General features: G+C 48.7%; 1 protein-coding gene across 2 annotated transcripts in view; it reads left to right on the top strand.

The window, feature by feature from the left end:
* Window positions 1-747: 747 nt before the first annotated feature.
* The window catches only part of TRIM8 (tripartite motif containing 8), a 54,046-nt gene continuing 28,127 nt past the window's right edge, over window positions 748-26,666 (top strand). The window contains exon 1 of one of the 2 annotated variants that reach the window (XM_075131098.1): window positions 748-3,437. In XM_075131098.1, the coding sequence (XP_074987199.1) occupies window positions 2,868-3,437 (570 nt within the window). In that variant the 5' untranslated portion in view covers window positions 748-2,867. The remainder of the gene's footprint in view (window positions 3,438-26,666) is intronic. The other variant, XM_048858161.2, reaches the window with a different exon arrangement.

The following is a 26,666-nucleotide window of genomic DNA, read 5'->3' as shown; positions in this document are numbered from 1 at the left end:
TTCCCGGCAGGTCCCTCCCGCCAAGGATTGGAAGCTCTTTGGGGCAGCGGCGGTCTTGGTCCCCTGCCTGGTGCTGCGGGACCCGCCTGGGGCTGGGGGTCCCGGGTGCCGCGGTCACAGCCCTAACCCTGCCAGGGGGGCAGCGAGGGTCGCCGGCGAGCGGGAGGGGGAGAGCGGTGGGCCCCCCCCTCACCCCCGGCGCCCAGGCGCGGCCGCTTTAAGGCAGGAGGCCCCGAACGCGGCGGTGTTTCAATGTAGCGACTTGTGGCGCTCACGTGGGCCGGCGGGGCGGGGCCCGGGCGAGAGGCTGGTGCGGCGGCTCGGCCCCGGCGTGAGAGGCGGCCACGGGCGCGGGGAGGCAGCGGCGGCGGCGGCGGCAGCGGGCGAGGAAGCGGCGGCCGCGGCACCCTCCGGACCGGATCCCCCCGCGCTCCCCGAGGGTTGTCACGCGAACGGGGCGGGGGGATCGGGCCGCCCCCCCCGCGCAGCGAGAGCCCGAAGAGGACCCGGACTCCCCCCCCCCCACCTCCTCCCCTGCAGCCTCTGTCGCCCCCCCCCCACCCACCCACCCCGCACGGGGAGCCGCTTCCCGATTTCCAGCCCCCCCTCCCCCCCCACAAAAATCCCGAGGACTTTGGGGTCCGCGCACCCCCCCCCCCCCACGTAGCATCTTGAGGATTGATAGGGCGGTGTGGGGGCCGCTTCTCCTGCTCTGCCCACCCCCCCTCCCTCCCCGACACGCATCTCCCCCCCCCCCCCCCCCGGGATGTGGCAGCCTGGCTCCGGAGCTGCAGCCTGACGATGGCTCTGTAGCTGTCAGGGGGCCTTATTCCTTCTTTATGGCCCAGCCCAGGGGAGCCGCTGCCCCGGTCGCCGCTGCCCCGGCGGGCGTGTGACATCGGGGCCGAGCCCGCTTGGGTTGGGGCTGTTGCGTGGCGGCCGGGGGGGGGTGTGTGTTTTTTTCCCCCTCCCTCCCTTTTCATTCTGTAGGGGAGTCGGTTTGTTTTTTCCACCTCCCCCTGCGTGGGGCAAAGAATCCGGGAGGAGCGGGTAGGGCAGAGGAGAGAGCCTTGAAACCAGGGTGCTGCCAGATTGGTGTGTGGTTTTTTTTTATGGTTCTGGGGGCGGAGGGAGGGGGAGAAGAGACGGCTGTCTTTATTAAAAAGATTATTCAAAAAAAAAAAAAAAACCACACACACACACACACACACACACAGAAAAAAACAACACAACAAAAACCAAGATGGCTGGAGGTGGCCGTGATGAGCCTGTTGGCTTTTTTTTTTTGATCTGATGATAAAGCCAAAAGACAACAGCAGCTGCTGCTGCTGCACCGACTCAATGTGGAGTTTCCCCTCCTTAAACTGACACATCAGGCGCATACTTTACAGGGTGGTGCCGTCTACCGGATCGGTTATTTTTTTTTTATATATTGTTTTTATTACTTTTTCTTGTTAAATCCACCCTCCTTTCTCTTGTCGCTATATTTTTAAAATCCAAACTGAGAGCGGCAACTCAAAATGGCTGAGAATTGACTAGATCCTGCTGGAATTGTACATTTCAGCAGTCGGCTTTCAGCTTCTTTCTCACCCCCCCCTTTTTGCAGGCTGGATCTGAAAGGAGAAATAGCTTTCATGTCAGAGAGAAAACAGAGAAGAGAAGGAAAAGGAGGGGGAAGGGCTCTTCATTAGCAGTTGAGAAATTCCTTTTCAGTTTGATCAAGGCATGCTTGTTTTCCTGCCAGCGACCCAGCTCGCTCCCAAATATTGAGCTTTTGTTTTGTCTTATTGTTTCTACTTGGGGACGTTTTTACCTTGAATCAGAATCTCTCCAGATCCTGAAACGAGATTTTCTTTTTCTAAACCTGTTCCCTAGTGAGAATTTAGAGCACAGGTTGATTTTTGTTTCATGGGCCTTTTTTTCCCCTCTCCCAAACCTTTTTTTCTTCTTTCATTCTCATTCCTATTTGTGAAAGGAGGAAGGGATAGGGAGGGTTCCTTTGGCTCTGGGCTGGAATTTCATCTGAATGATTGACCCGTCTTCCCACTGTGTTCTTCCGTCCAAGATCTCACTATTCCAAAGCAACCGAAAGAATTTTTTTTGCTGCTGAGCTGGGTTAGAAGAAAATCGTTGGGGCAGTTGAAAGAATCCAGTTCATTGTTTCATTGTTTTTTAATCTTCCTCCTTCCTTCCATTTGGATCTTAACTCTGATTTTTTTATGTTATTTTTTTAAAAAAAGACTAATTCCTAGCTCCCCTCAGGGAGAAAAGGAAGGGGGAAAAGAAATCGGAGGCAGTCTATTCTCTTGGGCTTCTGACTGGGTTGGTGGACAAAAGTCCCTTTAAAATATTGAATGTCAGTTGCAAACCGAAGACAAGAAAAATCAAATCCGGAGTTCTAAATTTAGGAGGTTTTTAATGGAACTTGGACTCTGCTACTGGATTTTGTATGGATTTTTTTTCAACCTTCAGTAAGTTTCGATTCACCTTCCAGAATCAGAAGAAACAAAACTGCTCCTAAGAGTTGTTAAAATTGTGGGCTTTAAACCCTGAAAGCTTCTGTGTTTTTTTTTTTTTTTCCAGCTAACACTGGCCCTTAATCAGATCGTATATATACATTTTTGTTAGTGTTTGAGTTTCGTAGGACTCTGCTCTGTGGGTTATTTTACTTTGAAATTTAGAATATCCTGTAGTTTTTATTTTTTATTATTTTTTTATTTTTCAATAGCAGTTTACCGGCAGGCTTCCCACTGCAGGGGGAAAAGCCCACTCTCCATCGGCATCTGTAGATCAAACTGAAATAGTAAGAGAGAGATTATATATATATATATATATATATATATATATATATATATATATCCGTAGAAATGGCTGAAAATTGGAAGAACTGTTTTGAAGAGGAACTTATATGTCCCATTTGCCTGCATGTCTTTGTGGAACCCGTTCAACTTCCTTGTAAGCACAATTTCTGCAGGGGCTGCATAGGGGAGGCGTGGGCCAAAGAGACTGGGTTAGTGCGCTGTCCGGAATGCAATCAGGCCTACAACCAGAAACCCAACCTGGAGAAGAACTTGAAACTGACCAACATTGTGGAAAAGTTCAACTCCCTCAACCTGGAGAAGACCCCCTCCGTCTTGCACTGCGTTTTCTGCCGCAGGGGCCCCCCGCTGCCCGCCCAAAAGATCTGCCTGAGGTGCGAGGCCCCCTGCTGTCAATCTCACGTGCAGACGCACCTGCAGCAGCCCTCCACGGCCCGGGGGCACCTCCTGGTGGAGGCGGACGATGTCCGGGCCTGGAGCTGCCCCCAGCACAACGCCTACCGACTGTACCACTGTGAAGCGGAGCAGGTCGCCGTGTGCCAATTCTGCTGCTACTATAGCGGGGCCCACCAGGGCCATTCGGTGTGTGACGTGGAAATCCGGCGCAACGAGATCCGGGTAAGTGGACCCCGTAGTTGTCCCTTTTTGTCTCTTTCTCTGCGATGGTTGCGCTGGTTGCAGCGCGCCCGTGGTGTGCATGGTGCTGCCCAAGAGACAAGCAAAGGCAAGTAAGTCCCTGCCCCGAGGAGATTCCAGTCTAAAAGAGATGGTCAAAATCCTTAAAAATAATGTGTCGTTGGAACCGACCTGGGACTGGCCAGTGGGGCAAGGCAAAGGGACTTCATGGATCTCTTCCAGTTCAAGAGTGGGATGGAAGCGAATCACTGCCCCGCATTGCCTGTCTGAACCTTTACCTAGCCCCCCACGGTGATTCTTTTGGATCAAGGGCTTTTACTCAATTGTGAAGATTCCAGACTCAAGTGGGCACAGTCAAATCTGAGTCCCCTCCCCTCCACAAAATCCACCTGGTTTAAAGTCATTAGGGGAGGAATTTGCCACTTATTCTACTTCATTTTTAATCCTCTGCTGTGCCATTGAGAAATCTTTTTATTTTTTGAAAAGGCCAGTGTTTACGTAGGACCTACACAAAATAACTCCTTGCACTCCTCCTCCCTGATGGTTCTGCAACTGCCATTTGATGCAGTGCCCTGTTCCCAGCTCCTCAGTGGTGCTGGGGTACAAATGAGGAAGTAAACAAAAGCAGACATGAGAGAGACAAAGTAGGTGAGGTAATATCTTTGACTGGACCAACCTACCTACTGTGTCTCATATCCTGTGGACTAGTCTGGCTACAAAAGCAGACGTTAATTTCAAGCTCAGCTGGAAAGGCATCATGGGGGTGAGGAGAAAGGGGGCGGGGGGAGTGCATGTCAAACAGGGGTGGGTGATAAAATGACTGGTATGGGGTTTGTGTTTTCAGCTTTCAAGGGGTTATTCAAACAATGGAGTGGAGGTGGGGGAAAGGAAGCAGTGAGGTATTTGATGGGGATCTTTTGAAGTCATTTGTCACCCACTGGTGACAATAGGACTTGAAACCTTCAAACTGCTTTGCAAGCTAATTAACGAAGAGGATATGGGTAACTTGCTGATGCAGCTAATTATGGGTATGTGGTTATAACGTAAAGGATCCCCTCCGTGGGCCATTTGTTGCAGCGGATGAATGCAGAACATAATTGCCCTGGTTTAGAACAAAACATCAGCAGAGAGAGACCCTTTGCTAGAGGACTTGCCTCCAGAACCTTTTCCGAAGGCCCTGCCCTCTTCTGCTTCCCAAAAAAGTGAGGATGGAAGGGAAATCAGATGGGTTCGTAGGTTGAATTGCTTTGAAATCTGGTTTCAGGCAGCTTGCTCCCAGGGGTGGCAAGCAATGCCTTGATTACAATGCATCCCTCCCTTGGTATGGCTCGTCAGTGTCAAATCAGCATCTCCTCTCTCTTCCCACCACCCGGGCTCCACCAAAGTCTCCCTCCTCTTGTGATGTTTGAAACCGGTTGGAGGTGGGTGTTGTGGAGGAGGGGTGAGGCAGGGGTAGGAACTTGAGCAGCTGGGGGTGGTGTCACCAGTGACTAGGCTTCTCCAAAAGCCCCGGGGAGGGGGCAGCATGGGGGCGCAGCGGGCTAATGCACCAGCTTTTCTGCCTGTGGGCAGTTAGCTGACATTTGGCTGAACAATGAAGAGTTTGTGGTGGGGACGGGTGGGACCAGTGCCCATCCTGGGAGGAGCACAGACCACTGGGGTTTTGTGTGCTCGTGCCCAGAACTGGAATAATAGGGGGTTTTGTATATTGAGCCTTGTTTGGCAGCGTGGCCTGGTGGAGCCCTTCCTGCCCTAATCCTGGGGTCTAGTCCCTCCCCTTAGCTGTGGAGACTGGGGACAGCTAACAAGCGCATAGGCCATCAACCCACCCCAGCGTTGCTGTCTTCCTTGGGCTGGCCCCGAGGTCTCTCCTGTTCTGTCCTGCTGTCTCCCGTACAACTGCTTCAGGGCAGTGGGGCCCTCTGCTTCCTCCCAGGGCTGCAGTGCGCGGAATAAATATTTAACAGTGAATCGAATGGTGGTTGCTGTAAAATGGGGATGATTTCCTGTGTATTTTAACGCTGCCAAAATGAGTCACCGTTTAGCAATTAAAAAAAAAAAAAGGGTAATAAATAAAAAGCGCAACGTGATTACTTTCCAGTTGGATGGCCAGGCCCGGGGGGAGGGGGGATTCTCTGCGGAGAGGAGTCAGTGTGAGCTCACAGGAAAGTGGTTTTTCCCCCTCCGGGTTTTTTGGGGAAAGCAAAGAGTTGCATGGGGCTGCTAGTGGTTCTTCTTTTTCTTCTCCCCCCCGCAACCCTGAGGAAGGGCAAAGACTCAGCCAGACTTGTGAGAAGCATTTGTTTGCTTCTGTTAATTCTTCCCTCTCTGGGAAAAGGGCAGAGCCAAGTAGGAAAGATACCTTCATCCCAGAGCCGGGAGTGGCTGGCTGGGCTGGGAAACCCACGCACTGGGGCGGTCCGCTGCGCAGCGTCGCGCCAAGGAATTTTCCGGGTGGGTTCCCAGCAGACTTGGATCTCATCCACGCCCACTTTTAAAATGTGTTGTTGCTCGAAGGATACCTTCTGCTGGCTCTGCGTTAGCCCCTCAGGGCGTTTCCTGGCTAAACTGCAGGTTGCAAAGCTACAGCCAGGCAAGGAATACACTTCAGTCTCACTGCAAACCTTTAGTATTTAGGAAAGATGGTCCAGTGGTTAGGGAACTAGCTTGAGGCTCGAGACCAGGGTTCAATTTCCTGTTCTGCCACAGACTTCTTGTGTGACCTTAGGGGAGTCACTTAGCCCCTGTGTGCCTCAGTTTCTCCTCTGTGCAGTGGGGATGATGGCACTGGCCCCCCCCTACAGGGCCATGCACTGAAGATTGTGAAGTGCTCTGATGTTGTAATGGGGACCAGATAAATTCCTTACATAGATTAGGCCAAATATTGAGGTTCTTAATCAACACTGCTACAAGTCATCAGCCTGAGTTTGTCTGAATAAGCGAGGCACCCTGATCCAGTGGATAAAGCACAGAGCTGGGAGTCAGGAGATCTGGCTTCTATTCCCAGTTCTCCCGTTTGCTCACTGTGTGACCTAGGTCTTGTGCCTCAGTTTCTCCCTTCAATAAAATAGCAATAAACCCACCTTTTGTCAGTGGGCCTTGGGATCTGCCCATTTAAATGTTTAATGTGCATGGTGCTTTGCAGACAAATAGGAACTGGCAACTTCCTGCCCTCAGGATCTTGGACTCTAAGGGCCAGATCTGGTGATTTTTTTTTTTTCCTCAGGCGAATATTCCCTTTGACTCCCTTGGAATTGCTTGTCTGAGTGTGGTTAGCCACAACACAACAAGGGATGGCAGAAAACCCCAAACCTGGGCTATATAATGACGTTGATGAATGGCTAATAGCACGGAGCTAGTGAGATCTGCGGTTGTGGGGGGAATGTGTCTGAGAGGAACTGGTCATGTGATATTCCTCATGGATCTTTTTGTAGCTCCTTTTTTGATTGTTTTTTAATTACTTAACAAAGACTTTTGATGACTCTGGGCCTGATTCTCTGCTCTGTCACCTTCCTAATATCAATGTGTAGCGGGACTCTGGATCCAGCTCTGTGTCTGTAGCAAGGGCCTGGGGCTGAAGTCGGCATGGGAGGCCTTTGAAGGTAACCTGATCACAGCTAGCCAGGTGGCAAGTTGTGATGGTTGCCTAGACAAGCCCAAGGCTTGTGACCCCTTGTTTGTGTCCTCCGCTTGTTAGGTCAAGTCTTGGAGACTGTACGCTCTTTGGGTGCAGGGGCTGTCATTTTCAGTGTGTTTGGTTTCAGTCATGCTAGGTGCTGTACAATCTAGATGAGACCCTTTGAGTACTACTGCAATATAAACAGTACGTTGAGCACGAGTCAGGCGAGATCGTTCCAGGTTGCAGGGGCACAGATAAGACTGTATGGGAGAAGGGGCAGGTGTGTCTCGAATAAACACATTCAGAATTGCAAAGGCAGATAGTCTTGTATGTAGGTAGCAAACTCTTCAGGGCAAAGATTGTCTTTTTGCTCTGTATGTACAGCACCAAGCACAGTGGAGTCCTGGTCCATGATTGAAGCTCACCGACACTATTGCAATACAGATATTAGCAGCACATATCATTTGTGGTTAATCTTTTGCTTGCGAATGTGTGTAATATATCTCCCCCCACCCCGAGATGTTTTCTCCTTTTAGTTCCTGTTTTTGTGGCATGAAAATAAAAGCCCTCTGTTTGTTTCTTGTCATTTTGTTTGTATTAAGGAATCAAAAGATGAGGGGGGTTTTCTTCAGGCCCTGCTTTCGTTGCTGAAATCTTAAATTTCCCGGGCTGACCTTTATCCCCGGTTATAATGCAGTCTCCTTCCAACCTTGCAGAATAACCCCATCTTGGGAACAATTTGTTGTTCTTTTGTTTTTTTGTTTGTCTATTAAAGAAAAGTTATATCCGATTCTGAAGTCACCTAATGGGGATTTGAAGGAAGATAGGAAACAAAACCAGCAAAATGACAGGTTTCAGAGTAACAGCCGTGTTAGTCTGTATTCGCAAAAAGAAAAGGAGTACTTGTGGCACCTTAGAGACTAACCAATTTATTTGAGCATGAGCTTTCGTGAGCTACAGCTCACTTCATCAGATGCATACCGTGGAAACTGCAGCAGACTTTATATATACACAGAGAATATGAAACAATACCTCCTCCCACCCCACTGTCCTGCTGGTAATAGCTTATCTAAAGTGATCATCAGGTGGGCCATTGAAAACCTGGATTTGTGCTGGAAATGGCCCACCTGATGATCACTTTAGATACGCTATTACCAGCAGGACAGTGGGGTGGGAGGAGGTATTGTTTCATATTCTCTGTGTATATATAAAGTCTGCTGCAGTTTCCACGGTATGCATCTGATGAAGTGAGCTGTAGCTCACGAAAGCTCATGCTCAAATAAATTGGTTAGTCTCTAAGGTGCCACAAGTCCTCCTGTTCTTTTTGCGAAAACCAGCAAAACATTTTTTCCTCCCAAACATTCTCCAAATGTTGCCATGTTCATCCTAATCTCTGTACTGGATGCAATTGATTTAGACTAGCCTGAATCAAAGCTCACTTGGGAATCTCAAAGCAGACAGTACAGAGTTAAAATGCCATGTATACCCTGTGCTTTGGCCTTTTTTTTAGGGATGCTCAGGGTTTTTAATCCTGCTATTTGACTTGCCTTACAGGTAGAACAGCTTTGGGGTGTGTGTGGTGGGGTGAGGTGTGTGTGTGGGGGGGATTCTTCTGTGTTCTGAATAGCTGTAGTATTTTTTTAAGAAGAATGGGAGATCTATATGTAACCAGTATTATTTTGGTGAGACCTTTTGAAAACAATGTTCAGTGCTCCCTTTCAGGTGCTAAGGCAGTACGGCCCTGTTTCCAGAGCAGTGCTGATTTGGCTATTGCACAGGGAAGATGGTTTTGGCTTTATAGATGGACATGGTGGGGTGGGGAGTTGTTTGTTTTTAATCACACAAAGAGCCGAGTTGATTTCAGCTCTCTTTTAAAATCCAGGAGGGAGGAGACCTGTAGTATTTGCCAAAAGTCTGACATGGATCGGTGGGGGGAACAGTGCTGAATTCTAAGCTCCTGCCGGGGAAGATTTTTTGGAAGCGAAATTTCTGTACAGAGTCAGGCCACCGCTGGGAGAAATGGCTACAGAGCCTGACATACGTGTGACCTGTTAATCGTGCCTGTCCAGGCAAAGCAGTGGCTGGCCATACCCTCCCTGCAGATGATCTGTGGAAAATGTCCATGGTGGCTTTTTTCCACCCCTTTTCCTGGCTGGCCCTATCGATTTGCCCTGACGCACTCCAGCAAGGACAAAAAATGGCCAGTTACACAATGGGTTTCGGAGCGGGAGCTCTGCAGACCTCTGTTTGATAGACAGCTGTGGAGCTGGGGGAATTTTTTTTTCCCCTTGAAAGGGTCCTTCTCTCCCAATGGTAAAAAATGTTATTGGAACTGGAGTGCCTCTAAATACCAGGTGGCTGGCACCAGCTAGAACTGGGACGCTTTAGGCAGAGCTGAGGTGGGTTGCATTTTAAAAACAAAACCAGGTTTTGTAGCTTATAGTGCATAGGGTTTGATTTAATAGGCATGTGTATATTTCCAGGTGTTTTGTTATCAGACGTGTGTGTGAGGTGCAGATCATTGAAGGGGTAGTGTTTATACATATTTGCCTAGAGCTTGGTGTAATTTAGTACTCGTGACTGGTCAGTGGGGGCAGATGCTGTGCAAGCATTTCCCGTAGAGCTCTGCAAAGTGCCTCACTCCAGACTCAGGACTATTACGGCACTAGGTCCCGCCCAGCTACGCCAGTGGGCCTCCGTACTCACAGGAAGTCCCTGGCTATTCTGGTCCGAGACACCCGTCACATAGCTCTGCTGGTGTCCCTCAATTCCCTGCCCACAGCTCTTCCGATGTTCCTCAGTCCTGACCTGCAGCACCCCCTTGTTGTTCTGGCTCTGGGCTGCCAAATGGGAACGGTTTTTTGTGCCCTGGGATTCTGCCTTTGTGTGCAGTGTCTTTTTAGGCCATCATAGGTGATCTCGTCAGACCTCCCTGGCCCCATCTCCGTGTCTTTAACAGTCCTTGGTTTGTGTGGGCTTTGCTGTTGCCCTTGGTTTTCCTGCCAGTTTAGAAGACAGGAAATTAAATGCATAAGATAGCAGGAAAGGGTACTTCAGAGGAATCTTGGGGGTGCCTAGCCATCCCTCGTGTAAAGCCTTTGAAGTCTGGGAAGTTACCCCTAGCATGAACTTGTCTTGATCCTCGGAGTCCCCCAAAGCAAGACGATACCTTTAGGCCATCGGTCAACTAAAACTGTCTTGAATTTCCCTATTGAATTCCTTGGCTGTGGGTTGAAATATTTCTTTCCTCTTCCTATACCCTCCCCCTTGTCTTTCTTGCTGCATTTATACTAAGGCCTCGGAATGCAGTCGCACCTAGGCAGCTTGGTTGCTTGTGCCTGCTTTGCTACAAATCCCCATCCCCAAGTGCTTTATACACAGCTAACTGAAAAATAACTACCAGAGGAATTAAGAGGCAGAGGTTGGGGAGAGGTTTTTGGCAGAGACCGGATACAAGACTTGGAGCTGATGAAGTGGGAAGGATGGAAGAAGGTGGCTTGGTGTGGTAGGAGCTGGAAAGGCAAAGGCCCTTGGGCTGTAATTTGGGACTGCACATAGGCATGTGCAGTGGAGGAGGGACAGTGTTAGGGGTAGGTGTATAAGGATTACATCTGCATATGAGACAGGTCCATGTGGTACTGTGCATAGCATCTTTTATCGGGGCTCCCAGAGTGCTTTAGAACCAGAAGCAAGTTAAGGTCCTCCCCCCACCCATGGTTTAGCTATTATCCCATTTTACAGATGGGGAGACTGAGGCATAGAAAGACTGGATGTTTTGCCCAGCCACTGAGTCCCTGACAGCTTGGGTATAGAACCCCCCCTTCTGACTGCTCTTCCTGTGTCACAAATTCTAGCACAAGGACCTTCTCTGTAGCTCCTACCACACCACGCAGCCTGCTTTGGAGAGCTTCAAAAGCAAAGGGAGGGCAACTGTGAAATAGGAAGTCAGTGGAGCGTTGGCCGGGTCTGTTCCAGTATAAACCTGCGGGTATAAACAGAGCTTTTGATGGCTGCGGAAATACCCTTGTTGTAATAAACTTGGTCCAGCATCTTGTTCAGTCTGAGGCTAACCTGTGGTATTCACAGAGTGCCATTCACCAGAGAAGCTGGGCAATGGAGAACCATTCTCTGCTACACGTGATCTGGCTGGGGGAGGAAAGGGCCAGCTGGGTGGTTGGTTGGTTGAAAAAGAGAGGAGAGAAAAGAGGCCTTAATTTGAAAGTATAATTTCTTTAACTCCCCTCCCCCCCTCCACAATAGAGGCGTGATGGGGAAGAGAGGGAACGTTTGACACCCTCCCTGACCAGCTGTAATCAAAGGAGCGAAGGAGTTTGAGTAAATATTAGAGAGGTTTTGAAGACTCTTCCCCTGGCCTCCCCCTTCCCAAACTTTCCGCTCTCAATGGCTGGTTTGGGCCAAAGGCAGAAAGAAGCAGCTCTCCCTCCCCCCCTCCCTCCCCCGCCAGGAGCCTGTGGACCTGATTCTGCTTAAGCCCCACTGAGCTCAGCAGGTGTGCCCGGGTGATCTCCTGGCTCAGACCAGCATAAGCAAGAGCTGGCCGCACGAGGAGCAGGTTGTTGGATAAGTGGCAATAGGTTAGAGCAATGAGGGAAGCAAAGAGCTCTGTGACTGCTTTGCAGTGCATTGGCCTATTCCGTTGGGTGTGTGGGGTTTTTGTTTTTTCCTTAGCACACCTCAGTGATCCTACCAGTTTTTGCACTCGTAATCAGAGCTGAACTGGGCCTGACAGCAGCAGATCCTCCCCTAGAGTGGAGGACAAAAGGTGGGGAAGGAGAGGAGGGGCTAACAATGAAATAGCCAAGAGAGGGCAGCGCCGTTAGGTAGCTTTGCAGAACTGCTAGCCGGTGCGGTGTTTTATAATCCGCTTCTGTGCTGCCCTGGCAATGTGATCAGCGCTGGGAACTCAGCGGCCGCCGTCGGATTTATTACTCAGCACTCGGGGCCGGATCCTGCTCTGGGTCATGCATGTTGTTCCCGTGGGTTCCAGGGCGGAATCCAGTCTGCTTTTTATTTATCTCCAGGCTGGTGTCTCTGGAGACTGTCCCCTCTCTGCCTTAGCAGCAGCAGTAGGCTAAGGGGGAGGGGGGAGTTGTCAGCCCCTTGTTAAGAGAGATGGTGTTTAGTGGACTTGTAGCCAGGGACTCTTGAGTTAATCTTAAGATCCTTTATTCACTTGTCATGTGAATGTAGACAGGCCACTTCACTTCTCTGTGCCTCGGTTTGCCCACCTATAAAATGGGGCTAACTTTTATTATACCATAGATGCGGGCTGTGTTTGCACAGTGCCTTGGACAGAAGCGTTGCAGTAAACTGGCTAGTGCGGTCTGGGTGTGTACGCCACTTCCTTTATTGTATGGAATCAGAACTGTTCAGCTGTGTGTCATAAACCCTGTACTGATAAAGAAGATTCTCCTTTAGCTCAAGGGGTAGGGGCCTGTGCTTTTGGAGGAAAAGAGAACTAGTCCTGAGCAGTTGTTGGAGGGCAGCATAGTTTCAGCCACGAAATCCTGGGTTTGTTATAAGTATTTTATGTCTCTCCTCCAGATCAAACTCGTTAAAATAGTCCTTGTCCAACCCCATTGTTTTCGGCAAAGGAGAATCTGCAGCCCCAGGTCCAGCATTCAGTCACAACCTCAACCTCTTCCCCTTTCTTATTGGTTGTATTACGGCAGCACCAAAAGACCACAGCCAAAACTGGGGTTCGCCTGTGCTGGGTGCTATATAGCTACATAGCAAGACATTGCGAACTAAATTAAATTATTTCTGTCTCCTGGTGGTGATGTGCCAGGAAAAATGGGGTTTTATTTTTCAGCCTGAGGTTCTCTCCCCTGTCTTCCCCCCCCCCCCACCCCCATTGATGCTTTTTATCCTTTGGTTTGTACCTTTTATTTTTTTGGACACATCTACAAGCAGATTTGGAAACTTCTCAGCCGTGGATGGATCCAGATGAAGCGCTTGGCAGACACAGAAGTTCTGGCTGGGGAACGAGCACTCGCATGCTCTCTAAAATATCAGTGAATATTGGCAGGCCGACAGAGTGTATCGTCTAGTGGATTCATGGAGAGCTGGGCTCTCCTCCCCCTTAGCATGTCCTCCAAGGAAGGATCCTCTTGTCCCCTTGGCACTCCTGCTTTCGAAAACCTCAAGGTGACCTGGCTTCTGAAGCTTTGGGTTCAGTGCTGGACCATTTTTTTTTATTTTATTTTATTTTTAAAAAGAGGTTATTAAATTGAACGGGCAATTTCCCTAGAAATACGTGGGGTTGATATAAACCCTGCTTTGAGCCCAGTTATTGTGTGGGTTTCATATCCTGTCCCCTGGAACCTCCCTCCAGTCCGTTCTGATGTTTTGCTGGGATTGCTGCAGCTGAGTTGGAAGGTTGATGCTCTGCCACGGACTGATGAGCGTTGGTTGGGGTTTCTTTTGGCCTCTTCATGGTTGTGCAGCAGGCATGAGATGCAGGTGTAAACTACCCCCCCCTCCACCCCAGCATCGGCACAAACTGCAGGTCGCTCAGTGGAAGCTGATGTGGCTGGGTGAGGATCCCTGCTTGCAGACAAAGGGATTCTCTCTCTGTGTGCGCGCGCGCCTGTCTCTTTGTTCTCTTGGCCGGGCACGCTGGGCTCTGACGGCGAAAGCTCATTTGAGCTCGGCTTTCCAACAGGCTCGGGGGGGGGGGGGGAATAAATAATAAAGCCACGCGGTCTCCATCACTGCCAGCAGCGTTGGGGGAGGGACGAATGAGGGGAAATTTGGCCCCTGGTTGGTTTAATTTCAGTTGACTTTCGCGGCCAGATGACACTTTTTGCTCCAGGGTTGATGTCCAGTGGAGCAGGGGGGTGGGGGGCTGGGCTGGGCAGGCCAACAGACCATTCTAGCTCTGACATTGAGGGCCTGTCCAGCCTCGGCTTGACTTTAATAGAGCTATTCTGGAGCTGGTGGCGTGGGACATCTCGTAGCTCACGCCTGGCTCCGAAGGGAAGACCCTTGTGGATGAGGTCATAAGATTGCATCCCTGTACCATGCAGGGTCCCCAGTTTTCTCTCTTCGCCCCTTCTGTGCTGTTCCCGCAGGTAGGAGGTGTGGGTAAGCTGCCTCCCCGTGCGTGGCCCTGTTAACCTCCCCGTGTTAGCCAGCAGGAGGTGCTGATCCGCCGCAGCCGGTAGTGACTACCCCGCCCCAGGCCAACGTTCCAACCCAGCAGCTGTAACAATGTGCCTGTCTCTGGCCTCTGTCCAGGGATTTCAAAGCACTCCACGTACATCGGGGAAGTGAGCTTAATTGCACTGCTGTGAGGTGGGCTGGCGTTATCCTCATTTTACAGCTGGGGAAACTGACGCAGAAGGGGGAAGCGCCTTGCCCAAGGTCACATGGCAAGTCAGGGGCAGAGCCAGGAGTCCTGTTTTCTAACCGCTAGTCCATGTGCAGACGCCATCACCATATACGCTGCGGTGCTGAGAAGGTGGCCAAGGCTGGAGCGTGCAGCTTCTGGCCCCGATTCAGCAAGCAGCTTAGGCACGTGACACCCATTGAAGTCAGCATGGCTACTCAAGTGCTTAAGGACTTTGCTGAATTGGGGCCCCAGTGGCCCAGGTTTCCTTCCTGACCTTGATTCACCTCAAGGTTGGCTTGTGATTCTTGTTACCTGTTAATTTAAACGGCACCAATCTCCATGCACCGGAGTGCACTGTGGCCCGCTAATAATAAACACAGACTCGACAAACAAAAACTCAACCTCCAGCTAAGTGGTGAAGCTCCCCCAAGAACAGAATGATCTGCCCGAGAGGCGAGGCATGCAAAGGGGTACGCTGGATGATGGAAGGGTTGGGGAGGAGAGTCGAAGGGTGCGTCTACACTGTGATAAAAGACTCGCTGCACAGCCGCAGCTGGCCTGAATCAGCTGCAGTAGGCTCGTGAGACTTGGGCTGCCAGGCTATAAAATTGCAGTGTAGATGTTCGGGGTGGTCTCAGAGCCCGGGCTCCAGCCCACTGCAATTTTTAGCCCCATAGCCTGCAGCCTGTGAGCCTGAATCAGCTGATCTGGGATCTGAGGCAGGGTGCCATGGGTATTTTTAATCCCAGTGTAGCCATATCCTAAGGGAGACTGAAGAGACCCCTAGAATAATACGTAACCTGAATGTAGCACTTCTTCGCGAAAGATCTCAAAGCACCTGAAAAAAGGGGGAATAAGGGTCAATTATTCCCGCTTTTCTGGGACTGTGGGGAAATGAAAGAACAGAAATTGGTTTGCCTCAGGCCACGGCAGTGAGCCAGTGGCTGAGTGAGGAAGAGAACCCAGGAGTCCTGGCTCCCAGCCCCCAGGCACTCCATTAGCCTGCAGCTGCCCAAGCCAGATCCTGCCAGTGGAAGGGAGCAAATGTTGACCTGTCGAAGGTCAAACCAGATTTCTGAGGTGCCGCTTATGCAAATATCCAGGTAATATGGAAACAGCCAAGAAAAACCTCTGCAAGCAGTCAGGCTCTGATTGTTAGAAATGCAGGAAGACTAAGTTCCTAGGTCAGAATAAACACAGTCGTGAGTGAAGCCAGGAGCTCCTGGTAAGGATCTGGGAGCACAAATGGTCGAAAGAGATTTTAGAGAGAATAAGACCTCCAGAATTTCCCAGTAGAACTGAGGGCATGATGAGCAAACTTTAAATCTGAGCAAACCAAGTCTCTGAGAGCCATTGCTGCAGCCCCGGTGGAAGGGCATGCTGGAAGACAACAGGGTTTCAGTGAAGATACTTAGGCACAAGAAAATTGGCCTCTTCTTTGATCCCTGCTTCAGAAAATGGCAGTATACCCGAATCCAGAAATTAGGCCTGAATTTGAATCACTGCTCTGACATGGTCTCCCTCTATGGCCACGGGCAAGTCACTTAACCTCGCTGCCTCAGTTTCCCTATCTTTAAAATGGAGATAATGTTAAGACATTGGGAGGGAGGATGAGAAGGTGTCATAGACTTTGTACTGTTGAATTCCACAGAATCCTAACGGAGACTCTCCTGGAGCCGAAGAGGCTGTACTTTAGAGTCAGGAGACCCGATTTCTATTTCTGCTGATAGCCAACTTCCTCGGGGCTGCTCTGGTTTACGTGTACCTCTATGGCCGTGGGAAGCAGGACCACAGTGCAGTCTGGCCACTCTTTATGACGGAATTGAACTAGCCCAGAGTTTCATAGATACTAAGGTCAGAAGAGACCATTATGATCATCTAGTCCGACCTCCTGCACCACGCAGGCCACAGAATCTCACCCACCCACTCCTGGAATAAACCTCTCACCTATGTCTGAGCTATTGAAGTCCTCAAATCGTGGTTTAAAGACTTCAAGGAGCAGAGAATCCTCCAGCAAGTGACCTGTGCGCCATGCTACAGAGGAAGGCAAAAAACCTCCAGGGCCTCTTCCAATCTGCCCTGGAGGAAAATTCCTTCCCGACCCCAAATATGGCGATCAGCTAAACCCTGAGCATATGGGCAAGATTCACCAGCCAGATACTACAGAAAATTCTTTCCTGGGCAACTCAGATCCCACCCCATCTAACATCCCATCACAGTCCATTAGGCCTATTTCCTATTTACCATGAATATTTAAAGATCAATTAATTACCAAAATCACGTTATCCCATCATACCATCTCCTCCATAAACTTATCGAATTTAATCTTAAAACCAGATAGACCTTTTGCCCCCACTGCTTCCCTTGGAAGGCTATTCCAAAACTTCACTCCTCTGATGGTTAGAAGCCTTCGTCTAATTTCAAGTCTAAACTTCCCAATGACCAGTTTATATCCATTTGTTCTTGTGTCCACATTGGAACTGAGCTTAAATAATTCCTCTCCCTCTCCGGTATTTATCCCTCCGATATATTTATAGAGAGCAATCATATCTCCCCTCAACCTTCCTTTAGTTAGGCTAAACAAGCCAAGCTCCTCGAGTCTCCTTTCATAAGGAGTTCTTTTGTAGTTCTGTGCCAGCTGGGAAGGTCCCCTGTGCAGGGGGTATTTCCCAGGCTTGTCTCCACCAGCTTTATACACCTCTGAAGTGGAGTGTGTTCTGATGGAGAATCTTTAGATATATTAATATCATCTTCAGAGAGAGGATACTGAAATCGACTGTAGCTTTATCAAACTCAGGGTAGGTTTGCAGATCCCAAGATAAACAATCAAAGTCCAAGGATGGTTCCCTCAAATACCTCAGCTTAACTCTCCAAAACCCTCTGCCATGTACATTGGTCAAACTGGACAGTCTCTACGTAAAAGAATAAATGGACACAAATCAGATGTCAAGAATTATAACATTCATAAACCAGTCGGAGAACACTTCAATCTCTCTGGTCACGCAATCACAGACATGAAGGTCGCTATCTTAAAACAAAAAAACTTCAAATCCAGACTCCAGCGAGAAACTGCTGAATTGGAATTCATTTGCAAATTGGATACTATTAATTTAGGCTTAAATAGAGACTGGGAGTGGCTAAGTCATTATGCAAGGTAGCCTGTTTCCTCTTGTTCCCCCCCCCCCCCCCGATGTTCTGGTTTAACTTGGATTTAAACTTGGAGAGTGGTCAGTTTAGATGAGCTATTACCAGCAGGAGAGTGAGTTTGTGTGTGTATGGGGGTGGGGGGGATGTGAGAAAACCTGGATCTATGCAGGAAATAGCCCGACTTGACTATGTAAAGAGTTGTCACTTTGGATGGGCTAGCACCAGCAGGAGAGTGAATTTGTGTGGGGGGGTGGAGGGTGAGAAAACCTGGGTTTGTGCTGGAAATGGCCCACCTGTTGATCACTTTAGATAAGCTATTACCAGCAGGACAGTGGGGTGGGAGGAGGTATTGTTTCATATTCTCTGTGTGTATATAAAGTCTGCTGCAGTTTCCACGGTAAACATCTGATGAAGTGAGCTGTAGCTCACGAAAGCTCATGCTCAAATAAATTGGTTAGTCTCTAAGGTGCCACAAGTACTCCTTTTCTTTTTGCGAATACAGACTAACACAGCTGTTCCTCTCAAAACTAGAGAGAAATTCTTGCAACCCGTCACTTGAGGTAATTGACTAGGCTAGATTCAAACCCCTGAGCACCAGTCCCTGGAAATCAAAACAAGAAGATCTTAAGATCAGTAGTGTCAAAGGCTGCTAACAAATCAGGGAAGATTAAAAACCAATGACAGGCATCCGGATGCTAGCAGGAAAAAAAAAATTTTTAAAACACAACAGTTATAATCATTTGATTATCATGGCAAGTACCCAAAATGTGCTTCCCAAACACAGAGGGAGACGCTTTACCTTCCCCAAGGAGCATGCGATGCAAGAAGATCTCCAGATCAATATTTACTAATCATACCTCTTGAAAAGGAATGTCTGAAACACCTGCCACTACTTCATGGTCTCCATCAAACGGCCGGGACCTCTCAGTCCCTGAGAATGGCCAAGGGTCTGACGCTCCCCGGGAAGAGGTGCGGTCTGATTATAGTTTGAGACAAAGGAAATTCAGCTCCACATCTGAGCGTGGGGGTCTCTCAGGGTTGCAAGGCAAATTGGGTTGTGTTCAGGGAGGAAAAAAAATTTCTTGGGGTTAATTAACAACAGCTTAACCACTGTTCAACCTGGCATCGCTGGTGCTAGTCAAGGGAGGAGTGTGGTCGTAAAGAAAGGTGGGCGCAAAAAAGGGTGTCAAGATCCTGGAAATGGATAGTAAGAAGTTGCAGGGATTTTTGTGGAGTAGGAACTGCAGCTGGCCATGTGTAGGCCTGGTCTGAATTTGGGTTTTTAATGCCCTTTGGCCCTCTTGATATTTTAGCCAGTTAACACTGGTTTAATGCAAGTGTAGCTGGGGTTCAAAAAAGGTTCTTTACTGGCCAAGGGAGCGAGCAAAAAGACAGGTGTGTTCATGAGTTGATGGGCAGATTAGGATGGCCAGCAATCCTCACCCAGTTGATCTTGAATGTGATCGGCAAAGAGGAAGGAAAACACAATTGTGCTCTTTATTCCTTCTTCATGATGCGTAGAAAAAACTGTACGGTTGTTTTGGGGGTGTTTGGGTTTTTTGTTTTGTTTTTAACCTGACATTTTAAGAATTAATTAAACCCTTGTCTCCCTTGCTTTTGCTGGCAATCTCTTTGGAGTACTTAGAGAACTGTGGATGAGTGTTTACACAGCCTTTGCCTGAAGGAGCAGTTATGTTGGATGCCTTCACAAAGAGCACCTTTCTCCCAATTGTGTATTGGGTGTTTGAATTCAAACAGGTGTAGAGCAAAACCAAGGGTTTAAGCCCGGGATATTCAATTACTTTTATCAAGGTCCAAATTTCTTGGTCAAGGTATAGTCAAGGTCTAAACTCCAGAGAAAATGATTTAAAAAATAAGTAAATAAAAAGATTTCAGGGCCCATTCAGAAGCATCTGGAGGTCCAGATTTGGCCGACCATCTGCCTATTGACTACCCCTGATTAAAACAGTGCAAATGGAAAACCCCTCCCCAGCTCTCCCTTGCTCAACTTTAATCTCTTGAAATGTCACAATTCTACTAAATTTTTCAACAAAAATGAGGAAGTCGGGACTTCATAGATTTCCCAGGCCAGAAGGGATCATGATGATCATCTACTCTGAACTCCTTTATGACATAGGCCATAGAACCTTCCCAAAATAATTCCTGGAGCATAAATAATTCCTAGACTTGGTATTTTGGGTGTTTTTTTAAAAAAAAAACATTGAACAGATTTTTTTAATTTAAACTTCTCCTTTGAACATCATAAAGGGGCGCAAACTGATGCGGCTGTGATAAGGCCGAGCAACTGATGGTCTCCTAGGCACATTGGCCTGATAGTAAAGACACTGGGAAATAGAACCTAACCTTTCCTTTCCCAGCTGTGAGCTCATACTGTTCTTCCATACTGGTGCGCTCATCAACCACATGGTGTTAGCTAGAGGCCCCAGTTGCCATAGGCACAGTGAGTTTCCATCCCATGTCTTCCCAGGAGGCGTGGCCTTTGTGCAAAATAATCCCTCATGACATCAGAAGGGATCCGTGGCTTCCTGAATGGCCTGTCCGCTGGCCTAGCAAGGGGAGGAAGGTGCCGCTCTCAATTAGGGGTAAAGAAATCCAGAGGCTCACCGGCAGATGCCTGGCTTGGGAGGAAACACATGGTGACGGCCCAGGCTCGTTCACATCAAGCACCCCTAGCAAGCAGCAAAATACCTATCGACTGTCCCATGAGCATGACCCCTTTTGGTGCTTTCAGTGACGTCTTTATGAGCAGTAAAGTGTGTGGGCAGAGCACACAGGAAACAATTCCCTTGTATCCCCTCCAATCTGGGATGTGCATGAAATTTATCTATGGTGTGCGCCACTGGAATTAAGAACCGTGAAGCTTGTACATGAGTTTTCCCTCCTGTATTAGGCAAGCTCTCATCTTAGAATTTCAGGGTTGGAAGGAACCTCAGGAGGTCATCTAGTCCAACCCCCTGCTCAAAGCATGCCCAATCCCCAATTTTTGCCCCAGATCCCAAATGGCCCCCTCAAGGATTGAACTCGCAACCCTGGGTTTAGTAGGCCAATGCTCAAACCACTGAGCTATCCCTCCACCACCCCAAGCTATTGGGTCTGATTTCCCTCCTTGCACATGTAACTCGATTCGCTTAAATGGAATCGGTCCGAAGTCACATGGCTGAGTGGGAAGGATTGGGCTCTAGCACTGGGGAAATCCCTACGATCTGTCTACAGGTCAGACGAGATGGCCTTACGGTCCCTTTGAGTGTTAGTATACCGGTTCAGTGGAAATGAGGAGCCTAAATACCATTGTGGAGCTGGCCCTGAGCTAGTTTACTAGGCCTCGCGTAGGCCACCTGCTCTGAGCAACAGTGGCCAAATCCCAGAAAACCTGGGGTGTAGACTCAAACTCAGCCTGGGAAGCCAGCGGTAGAATAGGGATTAGAATCCAGATCTGCTGGCTCCCAGTCCTGGGCCTTATTCATTAAAGAAGCATTCCTGCCTGGGTGCTGCATCTCTCGGGTGAGGACACGCTTACACCTGAGCACAGGTAGGTTAATGAACTTCACTCAGGCCTAGCTTAAAAGGCAAGGAAACTAACACGGTGGTCATACCCAAATTTTTCCGAGACAGGAGGCTGCATTGGCCATACCTGATTCTTACCAAAATGATGCAGATTTTCAGCTGCCCCCGGCACGACAGTGGGACTCCATCTCCCAGAATACAATATTCTACATAGCCTGGCTCCTGAGAGCAAGATGGGAGCAATGCATGCTGGGACACATAGTCATTGTCACCCCTTTGACTGATGCTCCGTTTGCAATCAATGGAAGTTTTGCCATTGACTTCAGTGGGAAGGGGATCTGGCCCAGAACCTCCATGAGCTGCATTTGCTCTGTGGCTGGACTTCAATCACGCCTGCTCCCCGTTAGCCTCCATCCTCCCAGCATAGGCCTGGATTCAGCGTGGGAGTCAATAAGGTTTGGCCTGTTTATGCCAACAGAGAATTTGGTCCCTTCTGTGTGAGCGCAAGATTTAAATAGTCTGATGTCAAGTATTTGTTGAGGGCTTTAAGACTAAGGGCAAAGATTCATTAATGGCTGTGCAGTGCTAAGTGTAACGAATCATTGTTGGACCTGATCTGGACAGGTATGGAGCACTTGCAATGGGACAGAAAATATCAGACAGGCTGGTATGAGCGAGGTAAAATTCCCCTTTCCCCATGGGGGTGCTTATATCCTCTCTCTTGATGCGCAGGAAGCGTATTGCCATGGATAGAGAAATTATTTCACACAACATGTGATTAACCTCTGGAACTCCCTGCCACATTATATTAGTGAGGCAAATAATTTATTAAGTTTGATCAAAGGAGCAGATGCTTAGCAATAGGAACAGAATCTGAAGTTACTTAAGCAACGGTTAGCTTTGGAGTGCAGTCAAAACTCCAGATCTGAATACCCCACCCTTGAGAGTGTTTAAATTATGGGGTTGCAATCCTGGCCCCGTTGACTCCAGATCTGAATTTAATGGCTTGAGCTCACCTGCCCAGGGAAGAAAAAAACACATGGTATTGCATTGTACCCTTGTACTTCAAACTGTAAAGTAATCGCCATGTGGGGTTTCCCCAGGGAGTGACATTGTACCACTGGCCAGGTGTATTTCAGCTAGGGGTTTGTCCCCTTCCTTGGAAGCATCCAACAGTGGTCACGGTGAGAGACAAGTGGTTGGACTTGAGTGACTATGGGGCTGGTCCAACAGGACAACTCCTTTGTCCTGTGCCATTCAGTGCTAGTAGCTTGCAGTATTAACTTCAGAGTCAGGTTCTGGTCCTGCCTTGGATTCTTCTTGCTAGGGTTGGTTTTCCCCAGCATTCTAATGGAAGCTGGGGCAAAATAATAAATAGTCTTAACAGACGCCTCAAAATGTGAAGAAACGTGGAGAATAAAGATAGGTGAAATGATTTTCTGGTATTACTTTACTAATAGGACTGATGCTGCCCTTCTCCACCGCCTTCTATTGGAGGATCGCAGAGCACTTTACAAACGTTTAAGTTCCAGCATGGCAGAGCATTATTATCCCCACTTTATAGTCATGGAAACTGACCACAAAGGGGAAGTGATCAATGCAGGGAGTCATCGGCAGATCTTGATAGTATCTTGATTTCCAGTCTCCTGCTTTAACCACTAGACCCCACTCCTCCGCAGATGGATGATCAGGATGACTTTTAGTCAGTCTCCATTCTGCGGAGAGGCTCTGTATCCCTTCAGCGCCTCATTCTGAAACTGCTACCCCATGGTTCTGTACATGTTCCTTTTATAGCATGTTGGGGGTGGGGAATCTTACCATGAGCGAAAAATGAAAGTGTGTGGGATTCTGCTCTTGTGAGTTTTGGTGGCAGGGGAGCCCCAAAGTGTTAAATGGGCACAGGTAAGTGGAAATTAGTAAATATAATTATCTCCATTTCATGGGGAAACTGAGGCACCGTAGTTAAGTGACTTGTGCCCAGCGAGTCTGTCACTGAGCTGAGAATAAACAAAGATCTGGCTCCTATTCCTATGACTTCATCACAAGATCATCCTCTCTCTCCCCCCAGACTTTCCCCCTGCATCCCTCAACTAACACTGATCTGAATAAAAACCCAGACTGGCCCTTCTTCACTCACTCACACACACACCCCGCCCTCCTGTGCATCTCAAGATAAACAGTGCCAGTGAGGTGATGCCATTAAATCCGGGTGCTGGCACCATTAGATGGTGTTTATTTGTGGTGCTTTTCTTTTTATTGGCAGGTTTGGACAGACCTTCAGAAATCCACCTCCCCCCTCAGAAAGTAATGTGACTCTTTCCTAGTAGGAGAAGGGCCAGGTTTCAAGGGAGGGTTGTTGCAGAGATCCGTCCCTTCACTGCCATTCTCACGTAAGAGAAGCAAAACCCACAGCCTCAATCAGTACCATGAGGCATGCATGTATCTAAAATCTATATAATTTTTTTTTTCTAGATCTATATCATTTTGCTTTTTAAAATAAAAACAGGCTGCAAGCAGCTGCTCGTTGGCAGCTTGGCTGGAACATCTGGTGTTCTCGGGCCGTTTTTCAGCACATTCTAACTATGGGATTCATAAAGATCCTAATCCAACCTTTAGAATTCTGAGCAAACACCTCCCCCCCCGCCCAAAAAAAAAATATCCAAGCTGATTTTGCTTTAAAGGAGACAGCTGACGGGTCCTGAGCTTCAGCAACATTGTAATTGGTAATGGCTTTTCATGGTTGAAATGCCAAGCTTCATGGGCAGAAATCTCACGGTGCTATAAACTTCTGTTTGTTTAATCAGCTGTCGGGTTTTGCTCCAGAGGCTAGTGCGATTCAGCGTTTGTCACATGGTCCCCAGGTGTCCCTTACTAGGTGTGGCCTAAATTAATGTTTGTAAACCGCTTTGAGATCCTGCGATGGCCGGTGCTGGAGAAGTGCAAACGCTGATTTAATTTTTCATTTTGATTGCCGAGTCCAGCTGGCTCTCAGATTCCTCTGGTTTGTTTCTCTCTGTTTAGCTGAGGCAGCAGGTTTGCTGTTTGCTGGACTAGCCATTTGCAACTGTCAGAGGCACCAAGGGACTGCATGTTAAAACTGGAGTGTTTGTATAAAGTGAATGACGATGCAGTAAAATTTTCAAAAAGTGCCTGAGCCTAAATCCTATTCAAAAGGGGTTAGGGTCAGATTGCCAAAGGTATTTAGGCACCTAACGATCCAGATAGGCACTTAGTGATATTGCTCCTATCTGCATGTTTAGGTGCCTAAATCCCACTGACTTACAGCGAGGTTCTTGAATTCCTGAGTCACTTTTGAACATGGGACGAGGTTCCTGGGTACTTCTGAAAATGTTGCCCCACATCCGCACTAGAAGAGTTGCCCTGGTTTAACTTAATCCATGTGGAAAGCTGTCCCTTTCAACTGGCGGAACCCCCTCCTGGAGATGCATTTAAGCCGGTTGAACCCACGTGCATATCGATGTAGTCGAAATTGGTAACTTACCAACACAATTTAAATCTCTTTGCATGAGGGTTTAATCCACCAAGCTCATCTACATTAGGGTTTTGCATCAGTTTAACTAGAGTGAGTTTAAAAATCAGTTTATTTAAAATGGCGCAAGCTTTCTAGTGTAGACAGGACGGAGGGGCTGGATAGCGAAGAGTGGACACTTCAGACCCAGGCTCTAGAGACAACTGAAAGTCGTTGCTCTCTCATTTTGCTTGGTGGTCTCAACCCAATTCCCAATGAAGGGCAAAGGGCCCACCACAGTGGGCAGCGACTAATCCCCTTGTTGCTGGTCTTGGCAGAGGGCGCTCGAAGACTGAATGGAGACTGAACCGCGCGCCCGCCCCTGGAGCAGGGCCTTCCGTGTCAGGACTGAGACAGGTGGGCCAGTTTTTGCTGCCTGCTCTGTTCCCTAGAGGTGCCAATACCATCAGCCGGAGGTGCGGGCAAAACATAAGGATTTTTTCAGCCCATTGTTAGTATAAGAATGAGAACAGATGCGGGGATGGAGGATGGGTAGCCTGTCAGGTTCAAATCCTGGCTTAGGTAACAGATAAAGATGGATTTAGATGATCCCATCTTCCTCTGATGCCATCTCAGTCCCTGTGTGTGGGTTGCCATGTGCCCTCAGGCTGGAGGGACACAGGAGTTCTGGCGATGATTAATTTCCTCCAGTAAGATGAGGGTGCATTTGCCGCGGTTAGTGACTAAATGCAGTGGAGGACAGAGTTCTCTGCTCACTAAACGGCACAGAGCAAAATAGCGTGAAGCATTTTAAAGGCTGAGATATTGTGGTCTATTGTGCTTTCCATCTGAAACTCTCAATGCACTCTAGAAACCCTAATTAACCCTTTTGCACACACCCCCAAGATAGGGAAACTGAGGCCCTGAGAAGTGAATTGATTTGCCTGAGGTTACCCGGGTCTCCTGACTCTTCCTTCCTGTGGTCTGAGCCACAAAACCACCCGTTCCTCTCTCTGATTTATTTTCCCTGCGCGGTAGCCAGCCCAGCCTGTGTTTCCCAGGATTTCATGGCTGCGGAATTCACAGTGTTGGAGAATTTGACTGCAGAATCTAGATTTGCATTGGGGAAAATAAAGGTCAGGTCTCGAGCCATTAGGAGCGTGGAGTTGATCTGAATGTAACCCACGCAGTGATAGCTGCAAGCAGCCTGAAACAACAGCTCTGAGAGGTCACGCCTTGCGCACACCTAGTGGCTGTGTTAACTCTGAAGCCTAATGGCAGCACAAGTGATTATTTCGCTGCTCAACCTTTTAGCAAAATCATTTGGCTGTTATGCTTATCCACCATTGATGCAGTGAGTATATTAGGGAAGTGGAGTTGCTGGGATACAAGAAGAGGAGTTCAAACTCCCCAGAGAATTTCAAGGTCTCTTCCCCTCTCACGCTCCTCGGAGCCTGCCTGTCTAGTCTGGACTGGAAATAAAGGAAGGCAGCATTGCCATGTGGATGATTCAGCCATAGCACGTCCCCAGTTCTGCACGCTTTCTGCCCACCGGGAAACGGACTGGGTTCTAATGCCGTTTTACATTGCCTTCGGAGACCAGACAACCTCTGCTTGGTGGAGCTGGGGATGGGATTGTGCAACAGAGGAGTAGCTGGATCTTGCACTTGGGGGCTGCTCAGCAATGAAACCAAGTGTTTTGCTTCACAGTAAAACATAAACGGAGAAAGGCCCTGCAGGTTCCACCCTGCCCCCGCATGGAGAAGACACAGGACTTGGCTGTAGCCCGTAGAAAGGGGGTTTATTTAGGCTGTCGGACCCCAGGCAGACCCTGTGGTTCCTTTTGTCCAACCGCAGTCTGGGCTACCTAGTTTTTCCAGGCAGGAGCTCCCTGAATCTTGGCCTGCACTTTGCAGTTGTGGAAAGGACTGCTGATTACAATCCCCACCCCCCACCCCCGGCCGCCTATTAGCAGCTGGGCAGGAAGATCTGCCTCTTTCCCTTCCGAGAACCAGGTTGCTGGTTTGTGCAGGATTTCCTGAGTTCCTGTCCCTCTGAGAGCCTGCCTGGTTACTGGTTACCCTGCCCTCTGGAAAT

This window comes from Caretta caretta, chromosome 7 (genome assembly GCF_965140235.1).
Source record: "Caretta caretta isolate rCarCar2 chromosome 7, rCarCar1.hap1, whole genome shotgun sequence".
Taxonomy (NCBI): Eukaryota; Metazoa; Chordata; order Testudines; family Cheloniidae; genus Caretta; species Caretta caretta.
This window is presented reverse-complemented; position numbering and strand designations above follow the sequence as displayed.